General features: G+C 55.2%; 1 protein-coding gene across 1 annotated transcript in view; it reads left to right on the plus strand.

The window, feature by feature from the left end:
* NOC2L (NOC2 like nucleolar associated transcriptional repressor) overlaps positions 1-17,050 on the plus strand; it is a 43,587-nt gene that overhangs the window by 14,641 nt on the left and 11,896 nt on the right. The window contains exons 12-15 of the mRNA XM_035557411.2: positions 347-458; positions 6,449-6,562; positions 6,742-6,843; positions 11,307-11,450. Coding sequence (XP_035413304.1) covers positions 347-458; positions 6,449-6,562; positions 6,742-6,843; positions 11,307-11,450 — 472 coding nt within the window. The remainder of the gene's footprint in view (positions 1-346; positions 459-6,448; positions 6,563-6,741; positions 6,844-11,306; positions 11,451-17,050) is intronic.

A 17,050-nucleotide genomic window follows, 5' to 3' on the forward strand; every position in this document is an offset into this window, starting at 1 on the left:
TTCTCCTCGTATACCTACCTGCGTTGGCGGCACGAGCGCTGAAAGTGTTGAACGTGATGAAAGAGCATCAGTGATGAGCTTCGTCTGCAAAGCTTGTAGCGCTTTCCCTCCCCTGTCCCAGAAGAACCTGGTGCTCGGGTTGCAGGAACCTGGTTGTTGGTGTTACAGCTTTAGCACACGTGAAGTTTTCCCCACTATGGGACAGCTTCAGCAGCCCAGTTTGCTGTGCGATACTAAAGCTCCCTTCCTTTTGTAGAGTAGGAAGGGCTCTGAAACGTTGCTGGAAGCTGCGAGTGCAGCTCCTGTATTAACCTGGCCTAATATACTTTCTTTTTTTCCGCCGTAGGCTGGTACCCACTGCTCGGTTCTACCCGCTGCGCATGCACTGCATCCGTGCCCTTACGCTGCTGTCCGAGAACACCAGGACCTTCATCCCGGTGCTGCCATTTATCCTGGAGGTTAGTTGGGTCCTGCTGATTTAGCAACAGCTGTCTGCTACCAAACGAACACGTTCATATTTACCATAACCCACCAACAGCTCCCCCGGGATCTGCTATCGCCCTAAACTCCCTGGCAAATGCCATCAGACTGTATTGCGCGGTTAGCAAATAGGATTAAATTTATATTCTCCGGTGTCTGAGATCAGCTGGGTGCAAAAAGACATTCCTAGGTGGTTTGGCTGATGCAATTGGAATAGGCGAAGGATTTCCAAAGAGGAGCTTTGACTCAACTGGCTGCAGTAAGTCCCCACGCTGTTACTTGATCCCGTTGATGTTTGTGTCTTAGCAAGTGGAGGAGTTTGTCATAACCGCAGGCAAAGGGGAGATGGAAGGAAAAAGGCGCTTCAAGAATTAAGAATTAATTTGGTCAAAAGATCCCCATGAAGGCAGCCTGGCGAAGCACGGGGTGTTTGGTGAGGTACTGGTGCCTTGCGTTTTCCTTAGGATAAGGCTCAGAGACTATCCAGCTTTCCATATACCAGATTCCTCTCCACGTAGGGCTTCGCAGCCTTGCTGCTGTAAGAGGGTAGTACAGAAGTGGTACAGCCCTGTTTCTTTGAAGAAGCGCTGTTGTGGGAGAATGGGGCAAGGTGAGGAATGCAAAGCCCCCGAAGGTCAGCGTGAGGCTGGATGTTGGAGAAGAATGAGGGAGGCTTCTGTAACAAATGACCTGAGTCAGCTGGGCTCGTTCCTAATCAAGTTCTGTTGCAGCAAAGGCTTTTGTGGTTTTGTGTTGTTGTAAACGTCCTCTGCAAACCACATCCTCTGAGCCTGTGGAAGCCAGCGATGTTTATAAATCTCCTCCTGCTCTCCCGCCCCCCTCTGCTGTGCCCTGGCCCTGGCCTGTGCGGCTTTGCCATTTGCCTGCTTCCTTCCTCTTGTTCACACACGCTTGAAATTCTGCCAGCCAGATTTAGCGGTAGAGGCATCTCCGCTCCGCAGTAGTGGAGCCTGGGGGGAGGACGGTTCCTCTGCTTTTTATTTTTAATAACTCTGAGAGAGAACCTTCCCTCCCCGCGGGGCTGCCTCCCCCTCGTCGCGTTCTGGCCCCGACACCTCGGCTGCAATTCGTGTGTCGGGCCCCAGCCAGACGTTACCGCACCGCACGCTGAGCTTCCTCCCGGCTTCCGCGCGCCCCCAACCACATCCGAGCCCACTGCGTGCGAGGCGCTGCTCGGCCTGCCTTGTCCAGGTGCTGGTGACAAAGGAGAGGTGGGGGCAGGGTAAATGCCTGCGTGCGTGTTGCTCACATGCTTCCGCATTCCTTTAATTTCCAATTTTAACCCAAGGTGGCAGGGATAAACTCAAATCTCCAAGCAGCTGCCAGCATTTCGCTTCGTCCTTCCCACCTCCTGCAAGGGATCCCTCTGGAGTTCCCAGGAGCTGTTCCCTCTGCCCGTCCATCTCTCCCGAACTCCCTCCTGCTCTCTTAGAAGTCTCCGAGTGCTCCCACAGCTCGGTGCAGCACCACGAGCTGTCTTCAGGCCAGGATACGTGCGGCAGGTGAGATGGCAGGAAGCCCCAGCGCGCAGAGGACAGGCCACCCGCCCGTAGTCCCAAGGTGTCTGGTGCCGCTGGGAGGAGGAGATGCGTTTAACAACGAGCCGGTCCTACCAGCTCACAAATCAGGCGGTGACTCTGCCGGTAGACAGCAGGCCTGCGTCACGAAACAATACATTTTAAACCCGGTATCCAAACCGTCGTGGGGTAGAAGGGTCTGAGCAGTGTGCTGGGACTAAGCGCTAGGTTTAAGGGGCACGGCTGGGGTCAGGGAGCAGATCGAAACCTTCCCATGCTCCATTTGCCATGAAGGATGACAGGCTGCCCCTGTCAGTCACTGATGCAGCTGAGGTAAGGCTCTGGAATTAGTGACACCAGGTGTGCACAAAGCTCAGCCACTTTTTTTTTGAGGGCTTTGTATTGCCTCGGTGTAGATTTTTGAAAACCTTCTGGAAGAAGGGACCACGATTGTTTCCCTTCCCCCTCACCATCAAGACGACCAGCCCTGGCTACCTCTTGTCTCAGCCCTGTCGCTGCCGTGCTTTCAGGAGACAGCAGATCGAATGTTTGGGCAATTCCCACAGGCACGGGAATTCCCCAAGCCCCTGCCAGTCGAAGTGAGAGCTGGCTGCCTGATGCAGCCTGACAGGGGCTGATGCTCCCCAGCACAGGCACCCAGGGCTGTCTCCACTTTTGACCCTGCTTTTTCAGGGTGGAGCGAAAGAAGCTTGCTGAAATTACCTCTCAGATGAGAGGAGATGGCTTGAGAGAAAGCGTAAAGCAGGCAGGCTTTTAGTTTTGTATTGTTGCCACCCTTGGAGGGCCTGTGAGATCCCAGGCTATTTTTTTTTTCCAGCACTTCAATGATTTTGTGACAGGCACTAGTTTCTGCAGCAGGCGAATCGGTGGCTCATCTGCTGGAAGGCAGGTGTGGATAAACACGGTGGAAATCTCCCCCCAGGCAGGCTTGGCACGCCAATTTAAAACTAGCTTCCCTGGGAGGAATGGGGAAAGAGGTTAACCCTGACGTGCTTAGGGAGGCATGAGTTTTTCGCTTTGGCACTTAAACGGTTTGAGTTTTGTTTTGGATGTGCAGCTTGCTTTGGAGAAGGTCCCCAGGGGGTCTGAAGCCCAGCAATGTACGTGGGTGGTGGCTTGTTTGAGGAAATCACCTGCTGCAAAGGTTGGGGACTGATAATGCTGGACCTTGTCATACATTTAAGCATGGGTCTGGAGTTAGTTTTCTACAAGCTGTGGGTTCTTTGCATTATTACGCAGAGGAAGAAGTACAACTTTAGACTCGCTAAGCTGAACCTCTGCACCAACTGAAGACGTGTCCCTTACCCTGGTCATTCCCCTCCCTCCAAATACTACGCTGCAGCTTTTAAGTTGCACAACGCTGCATGTGCCAGGGTTTGTCTGAGTGAAATGACGCTTGACCCATCTAATAGACTCCTACGAAGAGATGACTGGCTCAGTGGATGAGGGGAGAGCCAAGCATGTTTATCTTCCCTTTATCAAGGCTTTGGATGCCATCTCCCACACCTTCCTCCCAGGCAAGCTGATGAATTGGGGGCTAGAGAAGCAGGCTGTGGGGTGCGGTGCTGGGCTCGTGCTCGTCGGGGGTGTGAGATGTTATCATTAAGGGTTTGAACGGAGGGACAAGGACATCAAGAAGCGTGCAGAAGATGCAAAGTTGGGAGGAATTATTATACCAGCAGGGTCCTGCTGTTCAGAGGGACCTTGGCAGGTTGAAGAAACCTCACGTAGTTCAACCAAGGGAGGTGCACTGTCCTGTATGGGGGGAGGAATAACCCCATAATAAGAACACCCTGGGGGCTGGGAAAGCAGCTTTGCAGAAAAGGACCTGGAGAACAACTTGGCCCCAAGTGAGCAGTACCTCCTTGCAGTGGCTCTTGGTGGCCCTGGGTGAGTTGGGGGGTTGGACCAGGTGCCCTCCTGGGGGACCCTTCCAACCTCGAGAATCAAAAAATTAAACTTCTCCCAGCGGTGCCTAGTGACAGGGTGAGAGCCGGTCTGTGCGAGATGCAAACCAGGAACGTAATCTATTAAAAAAGAACTTGAGCGGCTTTTCTCAAGTTGCCGGTAGCTGGGCTCTGAGCAGCCTAGCCGGGGGCCCTGGGGGAGGTGGAGGGTGCTGGAGCAGCCGCGGGGAAGCTGCGGGCAGGTCCTGCAGAGCTCTGCCTCCTTGCTGGGGGCTGGCCTGGGGCAGCCAGCCTCGGGCTGATCAAAGCAGCTGCCAGGAGGCTTTGTTGGAGCCTGAGAGAAAAGTGGGGATGGGGTGGGGGTAATAAAGTAAGGGTGCTGGGGCTGTGGACTTGTTTTTTTGCTGGTGTAAGCTGTACACCGGAGCACCCTTCACCCTACCAGTGTAGGAACGGTGAGCTAGAGCTTGCTGGAAATCCCTTTCTTTCCTGTCCTTTTTTCTGTCTGCTGGTGGTTATCACTTGAGCCAAGTCATTGGCTTCGGCCATTTCCTGGCCCTCTAGTCCCTCATTATCACCTTTCTGCCTTGCCACAGGATTCCTAGACGTAGTCATCCTCTCTCTCAGCCTGGCTGCTGTCTGAGCTGTCCTGCACAATCTAGGGCTGGGAACCACATTTTTCCCCTTGCCGCGTGTCCCGACAGCTTCCCCAGCACATCTGGGAGGGTTTCAAGACCTCTGCTTGTATTTTCCCATTTGCCTAGTGGCGTGTTAGGATCCCACAGAGCCTGATGCCTTTTTCTTTAATGCGTCTGACCTCGGGGATCAATACTGCTGTTTTGGCCAAAGAAATAACCGTGCATAACGAGGTTTATAGCATCGATTCCCTAGGCTAGGGCTCTTTGTTTTCACAAGCCACCAAGCTTGTCCCTCCCTTCCAAATAACCTGGATTGACAAATAAAATGTAAAAAAAATCAATAGTCGTCTCCATGCTTTTCTGGCCCCGGGGGCACCAATGTGACCCGAGCGCCCTCCCTTTCCCCCACGTCACCCTCTAGCAATCAGCGTGCTGCATCGCCGGGCCGCTTGGGGTCTGATGATGAATGCGTCGCTGCATAGAGGGAATAGAAATTATTTCCTGCTCGAAAGTAATATTTAGAAGTGTTGCGGGCTCTAGGGTCTGAGCGCCTTGGAGGCAGGGACCTCAGGCTGCTTGTAGATGCTCAGGGGCAGGCAGGATGTCAGACCCCTCAAAGGTTGTCATCTGATGTGCAAACGGTTACCAGTTGGTAATTTGGGGCTGGCTTTTAGGAATGAAGCTCCGTTACTAGTGAACGCCTCCCTTGGTCGCCCCTTGTTACCCCCCGATGGGAGTCTCTGGGAACGCGCCCTGGTTCGGGTGGTCTGTGCGGCTCTTTTCAGCTTTCTCCTGAGCTCTGCCTCTGCCAGGCTGGGAAAGGGCAGGTTTGTGCTGCTGATCGTTCCAGAAACCTTGTCCTCCTCCGTGTGTCACAGCTTCAGAGGACGAAGCAGCACGGTGCACAGGCCTTTTTGGATAGCCTACCCTCTTGCCTGATACCTACCCAGGGTAGGGACCGAGGCAGATCCTGGCTGCAGCCGATTTCAGCTGAAGGTGGCTTTTGTGGGAAAGAAATATTCTTTTCCCTCAGTGTTATCGTTAAGCGCTATCGTTTTCCATCTCTGGAAGAGTGTAACAGCAAAGGTGCAGGTCTGCCGTTTGACATACGCCGTTGTGTTTGGCATCCAGCTTCACCCTGGGTGTTGTATGTGCCTGTTGTGGTTCTTTTTGAGGAGCTACGTGTGTAGTCTCTGCTCAGACTCTGGAAGGGGGCCAGTTTTTTCCCCATGTCCCTTGCTATAAAGCGAAATGTGTCCGTGGAGGATAATATGCGCTTATTCGAAGTCTGTTCACTTATAATTGGTACAAGGGACACTGGTGGGAAAGGCATTAGACCAGAAACCTTGCCTGGCAAGGGGTGTTTGTGAAAAGGACTTACTGGTCCATCTGCTTCCTAGGACACTTCAGGCGGTTACTTCAATGACAATAAAAGGGTAATAGTTTGGTGTAAGCAGCATTTAGTCTTGCCGTTGAAAAGCATCTCGTCTTCAGGGACAGCTCCAAAGTACACTCGAGCTTTGCAGTACCGCCCTTCTGACTGTCAGAAGCGCAGGTCCAAGGAGCAAACCTCTAGTTCCTTGTGCTGCTGCTTGTGTTGGTTCCCTTTTACATCGCGCTTCTGTGGTATCTTTCATGCTCAGGTCCCTAAAGCCTCGAGTGTGCTTGGTGTTTGCTCCCAAGCTGTCCTTCGCTAGGGCATTTAAAAAAGCTGTTGGACAGTGATCAGAACAAGCAGGCAGGAGCAAGGATTTTTGGATTGGCTTCTCAGCTCTGTCATCAACTGCATGGTCTTGGTTGAGTCATTTGGTGTCTGTCTGTTTCGTGGTGTGATTATCTTTGCAGTCAATTTCTTCTCTTGCAGATTTTCCAGCAAGTGGATTTCAACAAGAGGCCAGGACGCATGAGTGCTAAGCCTATAAACTTCGCGGTGATCCTGAAGCTTTCCAATGCCAACCTGCAGGAGAAAGCCTTCCGAGTAAGTGGAACCCAGCTGCCAATGGTGCACATCTGTGGAAACAGCTTCTCTATAAACAGGACTTGCCCTAGCAGTGCGTTTTGTGACCCCGTCCTGTAGGTTAGAGGCTCATTTCCCAATCTGGGAGCTGAGGAGCTTATTTCCTATCTGATATCCCTGTTTCTGCTTCCTCTGCCCAGGATGGACTCATTGAACAGCTCTATGACCTGATTCTTGAGTATCTCCACTGCCAAGCCCACAGCATTGGGTTCCCAGAGTTGGTTCTCCCCACTGTCATCCAGGTAAGGTATAGGACGCCCCATGGAATGCCCCCAGAGTGGGATAAGGTCCTTTAACCTAGCAGGGAACTTTAGATGGTCCTGATAGTGTGAGGGGAGAGCTGTTCACCTTTTCCTAGTCACAGTTTGTGTTTGCACTTTGAGGGGTTCTGAGGGAGGAACGGAGGCATCACGTCTAACGGGAGGCTGAAGGTAGCTGAGAGTGGCTTTGGTGTGAGCCACTCTTTTGGGAGACAAAGTGGAATAAAGGGCTGTGGAGATGGATTTTTGACCAGTGAATGCAGTTCTTGGCGATTTAGAGTTGTCCAGATTTGCTGTGCTACCTCACCACAGTACCTGTGCTCTCAGAGCTCGTGTTTCTCCTTGCCTTAGGGCCTTTCTCACGTGCTCTCCACAAGACGGCAATCCTCCCTCCCAGCCTGTGTCCCCCCCAGCTGGGGCACTTTCTCCCCAAGTCCAATTCCTCTCTCTGTCCATCTGCCACAACGCACCTCACAGCGTTGCTGCAAAGTGCTCTCCTTTCCCTCTGCCCTGGCATTCCGTGGCAGGCAGTTCTTCCTCGCCACTTCGTGCTTTCTCTGCAATAAGGCAGCCTAGTGGGGCTGTGTCTGGAGCGTAATCCTCCCCTAATACTGGGAGCTGAAGCTGGTGGCTTGTTTCGAATGAGCAGCGACCTCTCTGCTTTGCACAGGAGGATTGCTCAGTGCAAACAAGCTGGAGCTTGTTCCTTCGCATCCTGCCGTTCCTCTCTAACTTTTAACTCACAAGCGGCAGGTGCCGTGCGAGTTTGGCAGAGGGTTGCTCTTGAATCCTCCGTGGGGGGACACACTTCTGCTCTGATGCCACGAGCCGGCGTGCCTGCCCACGTTGCCGCTGCCGTGCCTCTGGTCGATGTGGCAGCAGCGTCTCGCCGGGTCCCCCAGGCTGCTCGGGAGGCAAATCTTCCTCCTCCTGCTGTCCGTGGCGGGCTGGCAGCTGCCGGGCACGTGCCTCTTGGCTGCGCCCCTGCAGCCTGGCAGAGGCATTGCCCAGCTGCCAGCCGGCTGCCCTGGTTAATGCGAGCTGACCCGCAGCCTCCACGCTCGCAGAGCAGCTCCCGTGCCTGCTCTCCTTTTGCTTCTCGCTTATCGGCGGCGGCGGACAAAAGCCCTTTGGTCTCAGCCAGCGGCTGTTGGGAGCAGCGGAGCTGTCGGAGCCGATGTCGTCGCTGGAAGGAGGAGCGGCTGACGGCCCTCTGGCACCGAGAGCCCCGTGGCTTCCAAACACGCCCCGGGACCAGCCCGGCTTTCTGCAGAGAATTCATGCTATCGGATTCCTGTTCGGCTGCCGCTAACCGCAGCCTCGTGGCGTCTGCTGGGCCCGGGATGCTGAATTTAGCTTCCCAAAATCTCGGAGCCTTCGGGAAAGCGCGTGGGGGGAAGGCTTTTCCCCCGGCACCGTTCCAGTTAACTGTAAAAACCCATCTGCCCCGATCCTTCCTCTCTCCCCCGATGAGCTCACGCTTCGCTCGGTGCCGTGCCGCCGGGGGCTGGGTTCCAGCTGGCGAGGCCTGCGCCGCGCTCGGCTTCTGGTCAGCGGCCTTGGGAGAAGCTGGGCTGAACCTGAACGGCCTTCAGGCCGAACGGGGGAAGCCTCCTTGCCTGGAAGGCAGGAAGCAGCCGGGCGGATCAAAGGAAAGCAGAGCCAGCAGGGGAGGGAGGCGGTTCAAAGGCTTCCCTGCTGCCCAGCCACTGGGACGACCCCTGGGTCTGGTCTGTTGCCGCTTCCACAGGCTGGTGAGGAGCTCAGGGCGTGCGTCTGGGCGCCTGGAAGAGAATCCCTCTTCCGTAGGGTCCTTCCGGGCAGCGCGGAGCGGAGGTGGGGGGTTAAAGGGGAAAACTGGAGGGGTTTGGATAGGGGGTGGTGCTGCTGGGAGGGGGCAGGAGGTGGCACGGTCTGGGCAGGGACAGGGCGGGGGGGGGTGCCGGCATCCCTGCCAGCAGCCCTTCCTCCTGCTCGCTCTGCTCCCGGCTGGATATTGCCTCCGCTGGCTGAGAGCGGGGGATCGGGGTTGCTTTGGGTTCCCCTGGAACACGCGAGCCCAGCTGCAGCAGATCGTTTATAGTCGCCTGTGTCGTTTACTGTAAGAGGAGCTGGGCTTTTGCTGTGGTCTCCGCTGGCATAAACCCTTGGTGTTTGAGGCTGGCGGTTGGACAGGATCAACCCCGCTAATCACAGGGCTGCTTAGCTGGGAACCGGCGCGAGATGGTAACGACGCACACGCACACAAACATAGTTTCTGCTCGCTTTTATTCTGGAAAGCTGTGGTTGTTGTGCTTGGCAGAGGGGAAAAAGGCACGCAGAGAGTTCCTTTCTCTCTCTCTCCCCTCTATCTTTCGCTGTCGTGGTTGTTCCCTGCCTCCTAACGCAGGGCTGAGATCTCATTACCTTTCGTTAATATCCGTGGCAGATAGCAGTGGGGCCGTGAGGGATTGCCTGGGTCGGGGAGAGGAGGGGCGAAGGAGAAACGAAGCGTACGGCCCTGAGCGTCAGCACACGCCGCCAAACCGCACAGATAGAGCCCGAGATCTTGCAGGATTTCAGGTGACACCTCTGCAGCGGAAGAAAAATGATAATGTATGTGGCAGCGGATGAAATGGATCTGGGGCTGCAGCCGGGGGGATCAAGGGAGATAAATGGGATGACAAATGCATCTCTCAGCGGAGATAAATATGCAGCACCCATAAAAAATAAATATTTTAGAAAGGAAGGGTGAGAATAGGACGGGCCTGACCAGCGGCAGCAGCGCTTGGTGATGGTTTCTTTGGACGTGTTGGACGGGCTGTTTGCTCTGCGGAAAGGGGGCAAGGCGTTGCTTTTAACTCCCGTTTTTTGAGTTGGCCGAGTGCTGACAGGCGGATAAAGGGACGAGAGCAGCCCCTGCCGCTAGCTAATGGGGGACGTTCCCCCTGCGTGGGGCAGGCAGCGGGTCCTGCGGCAACACACCCACCAGGAGAGCGGCGTGCCGACGGAGAGGGGCTGGGTGGGACTGTCGTCCCTCGGTTAACATTTAATTCCTCCCCGCTCGGCGTGTAAGCTCAAGCCAACCTGCAGGCTTGACAGGCAGGAGACGTCCTCCTCCTTTTCCTTTACCCGTCTCTCTCTTTTGAGGCAGAACTTTTGGAGCTGGAAGGGGAGGAGGCGCTACTGCGTTTGCTGACTTGAAGCCCGTTATCTCCATCGTGATAGCGTCTGCAGGGCCCAGCTGAGATGAAGGCTCCCTCGTGGTTAACCATTTTCTTTTGCCCCGTTGGGTCTCTTTCCCTAAATCAAAGTGTCCGGCTGGTGTGTGCACGGCTCTAGCAAGAAGGTTGAATTTGGAGAGCTGTCTTGGGGCTGGTCTAAACTTCGCAGGCAGTGTGCTGAAATGGAAATTGAAGCCCTGGGTCAATCCGGACGCTCCCACCTCTCCTCCTGTCAAGAGCATCCTCTGCTGCCTCACCGCTGTGTCAGAGCCGCGCGTGGTGGTTTGGACTGGTAGGGGAAATCTTTGCTGGGGAGAAGAGGGGTTTGCTTGAGGACACCGCTGCTGAGATGGAAAAAAAAAAAAAAAAAAAAAAAAGAAAACCCCACAAAAACGTGGCGTTTGCAGTGAGACAGTCTCATTGTCTGGGGGTACTGAAGTGCGTTCCCCGCGCAGAGGGAGGGCAGGGGCCAGTTCCCTGCGAGTAGGATGGACCGTGCCCTTTTGGGCAGCAGCAGGGTTTGTGGTTTCCTGGCAGACTGGCTCTCGTCCCAGCCGTTCCACCTAAGCCCTTGGGTCTTAAAAGGCCGAATTATCTAGGCACATGCGCGTGGGGGTTGTCCGCAGCGAGGGTTGCTCTGCGCATTTTTGTGTGGTGCCTGCGTGGGTTTGTGCCCTTGAAAAATAGGAGGTTCCGGTTGGAGCTGGGCTGGTAGTCAGACGGTAAGCAAACTTCACCCCGTATGACTCTGCACATGGCCAGCTGGCCTGACCCGCGGCCCTGCAGCCCCGACAGCCCCGAGTTTTCCCACTGAGCCACGCAAAGACCTTCAGTCCCGATCCACAGACCCTTTCAGCCCCACGTGCAGTCTTTTCTCAATCTCTGCCTTCAGTCCCAGCCTCCAGTCTCAATCCACAGCCTCGCCGATCTGGGATTCCCATCCCAACATCCGTCGCTGTGCTGCTCGAACCCCAGCGACACATCCTTTCAGAAAGAGCTCGAGTTAAAGGGTGCAGAGAGCTGTTCCTGAGCGAGCCCCGCAGCCGGATTGCGTGCAGATATCTGTATCTCTTTGCATCCTCCCAGCCCGGGGCGGCAGGACGTTGGTCCGGGGTATGAATCGAAGGGAGCAGGCGCCCCGTGCTGTCCCTCACCGAGGGTGGGGAGATGGTTTTTTGCTGATGGGGTCTGTTTATGGAAACTCTTACGTGGCTTTCATTCTTCTTCTTTCCCTCCTCGCAGCTAAAATCGTTCCTGAAGGAATGCAAGATTGCCAACTACTGCAAGCCTATCCGGCAGCTCCTGGAGAAACTGCAGGAAAATTCTGCCTACATCGCCAGCAGGCGTCAGAAAGCTACCTTCGGTGTGGCCAGCAGGGAGTCTGTGGTGAGTCTGCTGCTTCGATTTGGGCTTCCTGGAAAGACAGTCAGGCTCCGGCTGCCGGGGCCGAGCGGGTGGCAGGGGGAGGAGGGAGGACGAGCTCATGGAAACGGGGCTGTGGGGTGCGGCAGACGCTCACAAACAACCGGACTCAGCAGGGCTCTGATGCTGTAGCTGGCAGGGCTCTGCAGCCAAGAGCCTCATGGAAAACACAGGCCATAAATTACACCCTTCTCTTATTTGTAACACGCACATGTATGGAAGCGCCTCGCTTTGCTGAGGCATATCCCCTGCTGGGAAATTTCTTGCTTTTCATCATCCCGCTGCTGATACACCGGTGCCAGTTCATGCCTAAGGTGAAGGGGGGGATTCTGCCTCCCCTATAACCACGTTGTTTCCTCCTGGTCTGCGGAGACAGCTCTCCAGCAGTGTAGAATCAAGCCACCAGCTGACTGCTACGTGACAGTTCAGAATCCTGAGCCAAACCTTTCCCCGTTTTCCTGCTCTCCTGTGTAGACAGAACTGTAGAACAACTAAAGTTACGAGCCCGAAGAACTGTGATCAGGTATCCTGGGCACTGTAGCTGCTCCTCAGGAGAGATGCTGGTGTGTTCTTCGGTCTGCAGCCGAAGTAAACATCCATTCTGCTGAGGAAATGCTGAGCGCATTCAATGCCTAGAAAATTTGCAGTGGCCCTTGGTGGCTCGTAGGGCCCGTAGTGGTGTTGAGCTGAATCTCAGGGCAGTTCTGCCTCACTGATGAGGTGGAGAGCAGCTAGGGTAAAGACCCTTTCCTCTTATATTAGGAACTGAACTGTAGCACAGGTAGAAAACGGTATATTTAAAGGGTGCATCTGACTAACAGACTGAGATGCTGTCTTCCTGGAAAAACCCTGTCATGGCTAGGGGTGTTCCCCTGGCTGGGAAGGGTCCGGAGGTAAGGCACCGTGAAAGGAGCAGGCGGAGACGAGCTGCCTGTCGAGGCGTGCCAAGAGGTGCTGGTCTCCAGGGCCTCTCCGTAAGGAAGCTGCCGCAGCCAGCTGGATTCAGACGGAGGCACTGGAAGCTGCTGGTTTCAGCTCGAAGCTGTTAAAAACGCCCCAGAAGCAACTGTCTGGTCTTAATTCTGTTGTGCTGTTCTCTGCAGGCCTGAGGTAGGAGGGTAACCTGCTCGTGCTCATTTCTTTGCCTCCAAGGGGACAGTGCTCCTGTACTGTTACCTTCCTGTCTTACAAGACACACCATTGATTCCTCACCCTTGTTCTGAGCTTGCTCTGAGCTACGCCCTCCCGGGGATGATGGAGAGCCCGTTCACCATCCCTGCTTGAAGCTTTGTTTTTCCTTTTGCTTTGCTTCCTCCTTATTTGGGACCTGCTGACCTGCTCAGCTCCGAGGTATTTGAAACGCAGGCCCTATGTAAACGAAGCCAAAGGGAAGCCTTGTTAATGAAGCTTTGTTTGCTTTGTCCTTTGGGACGGGGAGCTTTGCGTTTATCCGGCGCAGAAACCTCTGCAGGTGGACTGTGTGTGCACGCCTCTGCGTGAGAGTCAGCGGTGAGTCCGGTAATTCCTTGCCTGGCAGGAGAGAGGAGAAAATACCTGTGTCTGGGAGGTAACTGATGGGATCAAAGTGATGGCTCTGTGGCCACATGGTACCGTTGGGAGGGCTGGAGGTCTGCACCACCGAAAGCTCCACCTGTTAGCATGGAGCTGGGCATGGAGCAGGGGTTGCAGCGCAGACTAATTCATCTTCAGATACCGAGGGGCAGGAACCGCAGGAAAATTACCCTTCGAAATCCTGGCATATCAGTGCCTGGACACGGCACTGCTGTTCCGGGATTAAGGGGTTGAGGGAGCTGGTTTTGAAGAGACTGAGTAGTCCTGGGTTCTGTAAACGCCGTTCTGGCTCGGACTGCTTTGCCAGAGGAATTACGCTTCCCGTCTGGAGCGCAGTGGTTAGGGTTTTGTTGTTCTGTAGCTTTTGCGGACAGACAGCGCTGTGACCACCCACCCACTCCGCAGAGGTAGAGATTTCAGCCCCTAGGGCTCCGCGGAATGATGGGCTGGGGAAGATCGTTGGCTGAAAAGAAGAAAGGGGTTTCCAACAACTCTGCCACTGTCTGCTTTTCCCAGCAACTCTGGCAGCAGCCCCTTTTTTTAAGAACTAAGTAATTTTTTTTTTTTTAACATCTTGCTGCCTGCACAGCTCCTAGCTGATGCCGGTGCACCTGCTTTCTCAGGAGCATTGCACCCGGGTGGCTGCATAGCGTGGGGCGGACGGGGCTGGCTCCCAAGGGGCAGCCTGCTGCAGGTAATGTTGGGGCTGGTCTGGGGAAACAAGCTCTGTTTCGCCCAGCCTGTTTGGGGACAGGTTCTCCTCCTGCCCTTTAAGGGGATCCGGCAACAGCGTGGCGTGCTGCTCGGAGAGGACGCCTAGATTGCCAGTGCCATCTGTATTTTTGCACTTTGTTGCCCTGTGAGAGAAGGGAGCCCTTCTCTTCCAAGGGTTAATGGGCTCCCAGTGCTCCTGGGAGCGAGGGAAGCAGCCAGCTCGGGAAGCAGCCAGCTCGGTGCTTCTGTGGCGTGGAAGATCCTGGCTTATCTTCTGTGCCTGGGGACGAGTTTGGTGGCTGGTGACCCTGCGCTTTCCCCCTGCTCCTGTGCAAACAGATGGTGTAGATTTCCAAAAAGGGCCAAAGCTCCCACAGAGACCGGGCTTCCCAGAACGGCTTGGAGTGTCCCTCGAAGTCTGGGTTGAGTTTGCCAGGCTGTCTCCAACATACACGGGGCATTGGCACTTGTGCAAAAGCAAATGCTGCCAGAAAAGGGAAGGGAGGGAAAGAAGAGAGGCCAAAAGTATTTGCGTGTCCCCCTTGCCAGCAGGAGCAATTGAAAGCAAATGCTCTCTGGTATTCGCATCCATGCATTTGTGCCTGCCCCACTCCAAGGAGCGGAGCCCAGGTTCGGAGCCAGTTCTTGCGCGCAGCATGCTGAAATGCAGCGTTCATCGCGGGGAGTTGCAGAGCAATAGGTTTAAGGGAGGGGAATAAAGGTTAGGAGTGCCATCGGTTCTGCACCCCTGAGTAGTGGGAGGACTTCAGAAAGCTCGCTGTTTTACCTAAGGGTCTATGTTATTTTTTTTTTCTACATCGTTTGACTTAAGGTGGAGGGGCTGTACGGGGGGCCCCCTGGCATCCCAGGCACTGCGGAGCAGAGGGCTGGCCACACCAGCTGCGTTCAGCCTGATGCTTCCACAGCATTTTCAGGCTGAGAACTTGAATTTCCTTTTGTTTGTTGGGTCCAGATGTGCGATGGGCACCTCTGACCTGAGGTTCTTCAGCACCCGCCCGGGCCCTGGCCTGGCAGGGGACAATGCAGGGGAGGAGAAGAGCTCGCCAGGACCTGCAGCACGCGCCGTGGCACAGCTCGGGGGCTCCACGCGGGGCTCTGGGGGTCCTGCATTTGAGACCAGCCCAGTCCAGGGAGGGAATGAGGTGACGGAAGGCATTGCCTCGTTTCCGTGGGATTTCCAGATCTGCCTCCATCCCCATCTCGGTGATCTTTGTTGGGTTCGTACAGCCCTAGCACCAGGGGCTGAGCCGTGCTGGGTGTCCCCTGGCGGCGCAGTGATGCAGAGGCAGTAATAAAAAGGAGAATTGCAAATGGTTGAGGTGGGTACGGTAGCATCCACTCTGCAAAATTCCCATCGAGGTGTGTTGACTAGAAAGATGGGATTGTTTTATTTTTATTTTTTAACCTCTGGATCCAGCACGCTTTAAAACCAAAAGAGCCGCATCAGAACAAACAGACGTTTGCCTTCCCTAAGAAGAGCCTTTCTCAGAAGCTGTCCGCACCGAGCAGCATCAACAAATTGCCTGCCTGCAGCTGGCAGCCTGATGGGAGCCTGATCCATAAAGGGGGTGACTCTGTGCTCCTCAGGAATTACTCCTCGTGCCGCAGCGGTGGGCCAGACCGCCAGGAGAGCCGCGCTGTCTGCCGGCTGGCGTCTCCTCCAGCCAGCGCTGCCGGAGCCAGAGGTCCATCAGCCCTGCTGCCAGCCCGCCGGGAGGAGGCTGGGGAGCAGCCACGGGCTCCGGTGCAGAGCTGGAGCCGTGTTACAGACGGTCCCACGGGAGCTGTGAGCCTGGGACCCGGGATTACCGGCAAGGGGCCGTTCGGCTGGCTGCGGTATCGATACGCGCCTGGTGCGGGGTGCGCGGGCGGGCTGCGCCATTAGAGGGCGGGTGACGGAGGCTGCTCGCCCCCTAATTGCCCAGGGTCAGCGCCTGGTGCCGGCTGCGGAGGCCACAGATCATCTGCACTTCCCTCCCGGTGACGGGCCAGATCAAGAGCTGGTGTAGACCGATGCATTTCACCGTCTGCACTGCTTGTTTGCCCTGCTCTGCCCGTCACAGGTCCGCTCTCTCCATCTTGTTCCTCTTTACACTCCTCCCCGCGCCTCGGCTCACGGGCTGCAGTGAACACACCATAACCCCTGAGTTTTGAGGCTCAGCTCCCCAGAAGCAGAGCCGATTTGGGCTCAGGGTAAGAGAGTTAGAGCTGCTGCTGTGCTTTGTGCTACGGAGATGGTCTGGCTGCTTGTTCCCCCCCCCCAGCAGCAGCACCATGTACCCTCAGGTACCGACGCAGAGCTCTGGCTTTGTTCTCAGCCCTGGCTTTGGGATACTCTTTTTGGACCTGTGCTAGCCTACGAGTGTATCTAAACTAACCCCTCCTGCTGCTTGTTCCCTTGCTCCTTTGCCTGTTAAATTCCTACTTGTGCGTCATGGCCGTGCTTATATAAAATTGACTTTTCCCTGTGGGATAGCGCAACGCCTCTGGGCGCTGTGGCAATCCAGCTAACAGGTACAATTCTCTGCGGGTTTAAATGTAAGGGACCCTGGCAGGTTAAAAACAACGTGCTTTAATACGACATGCTGCCCCCCACCCCTTTCAGCGCTAACGTGCCCCAAAAAACCCTTGCAACCATCCCGTTCGCTTCCCAGTGTTTACACCTCCGTACTCCCCCTGCTTGGACAGCGGAAGCAGGCGCGGCGTTTCTTCGTGCTCTGCTCTCCCAAGGCTGGGATGAGGCCAAGCCCCCGCGGGGGAATGTTTGTTGCAAAAATAAACACTTGGCCACAGAACAGGGGGAAGAGGCAGTCAAACTCCTTTTGTATTTAGGTCTTGTAAATACTCGCATGAGGTTTTCCTGAATTAAAAAAAGAACTTAGCAGGCGATCAAATGTCTCCGTTGCAAGAGCAGGGGGCAGATTTTGCCCTGACAGATCCTCTGATGTATCCCTGTGATTCCTGCCTTCAGCTTTGAGCTGAAGTAATTTCTTTACCTTCACAGCAGGCTGCGTTTTCTGCCCTGACTGCTGTACCGGTGTCTTCTCACTACAGCTAGAGAGAAGTGAGCATCCGAGGCCAGGATAGTACCAGTGGATCCCAGAAGGCATGGAGCTGACCTAGAAGAGCTGTTGTGAGTTCTCAGCACTTCTGAGAACCAGGCCTCTGCCCCAAGGGAAGAGCAGGGATCTGGGAACCCACATTTCAGGCCAACATGCCTGGAAACCTTGGTGGTCCTCCAGGAGCTAAAGCATCTC

The sequence above is a fragment of the Cygnus atratus genome, chromosome 21 (genome assembly GCF_013377495.2).
Source record: "Cygnus atratus isolate AKBS03 ecotype Queensland, Australia chromosome 21, CAtr_DNAZoo_HiC_assembly, whole genome shotgun sequence".
In the NCBI taxonomy this organism is placed as follows: Eukaryota; Metazoa; Chordata; class Aves; order Anseriformes; family Anatidae; genus Cygnus; species Cygnus atratus.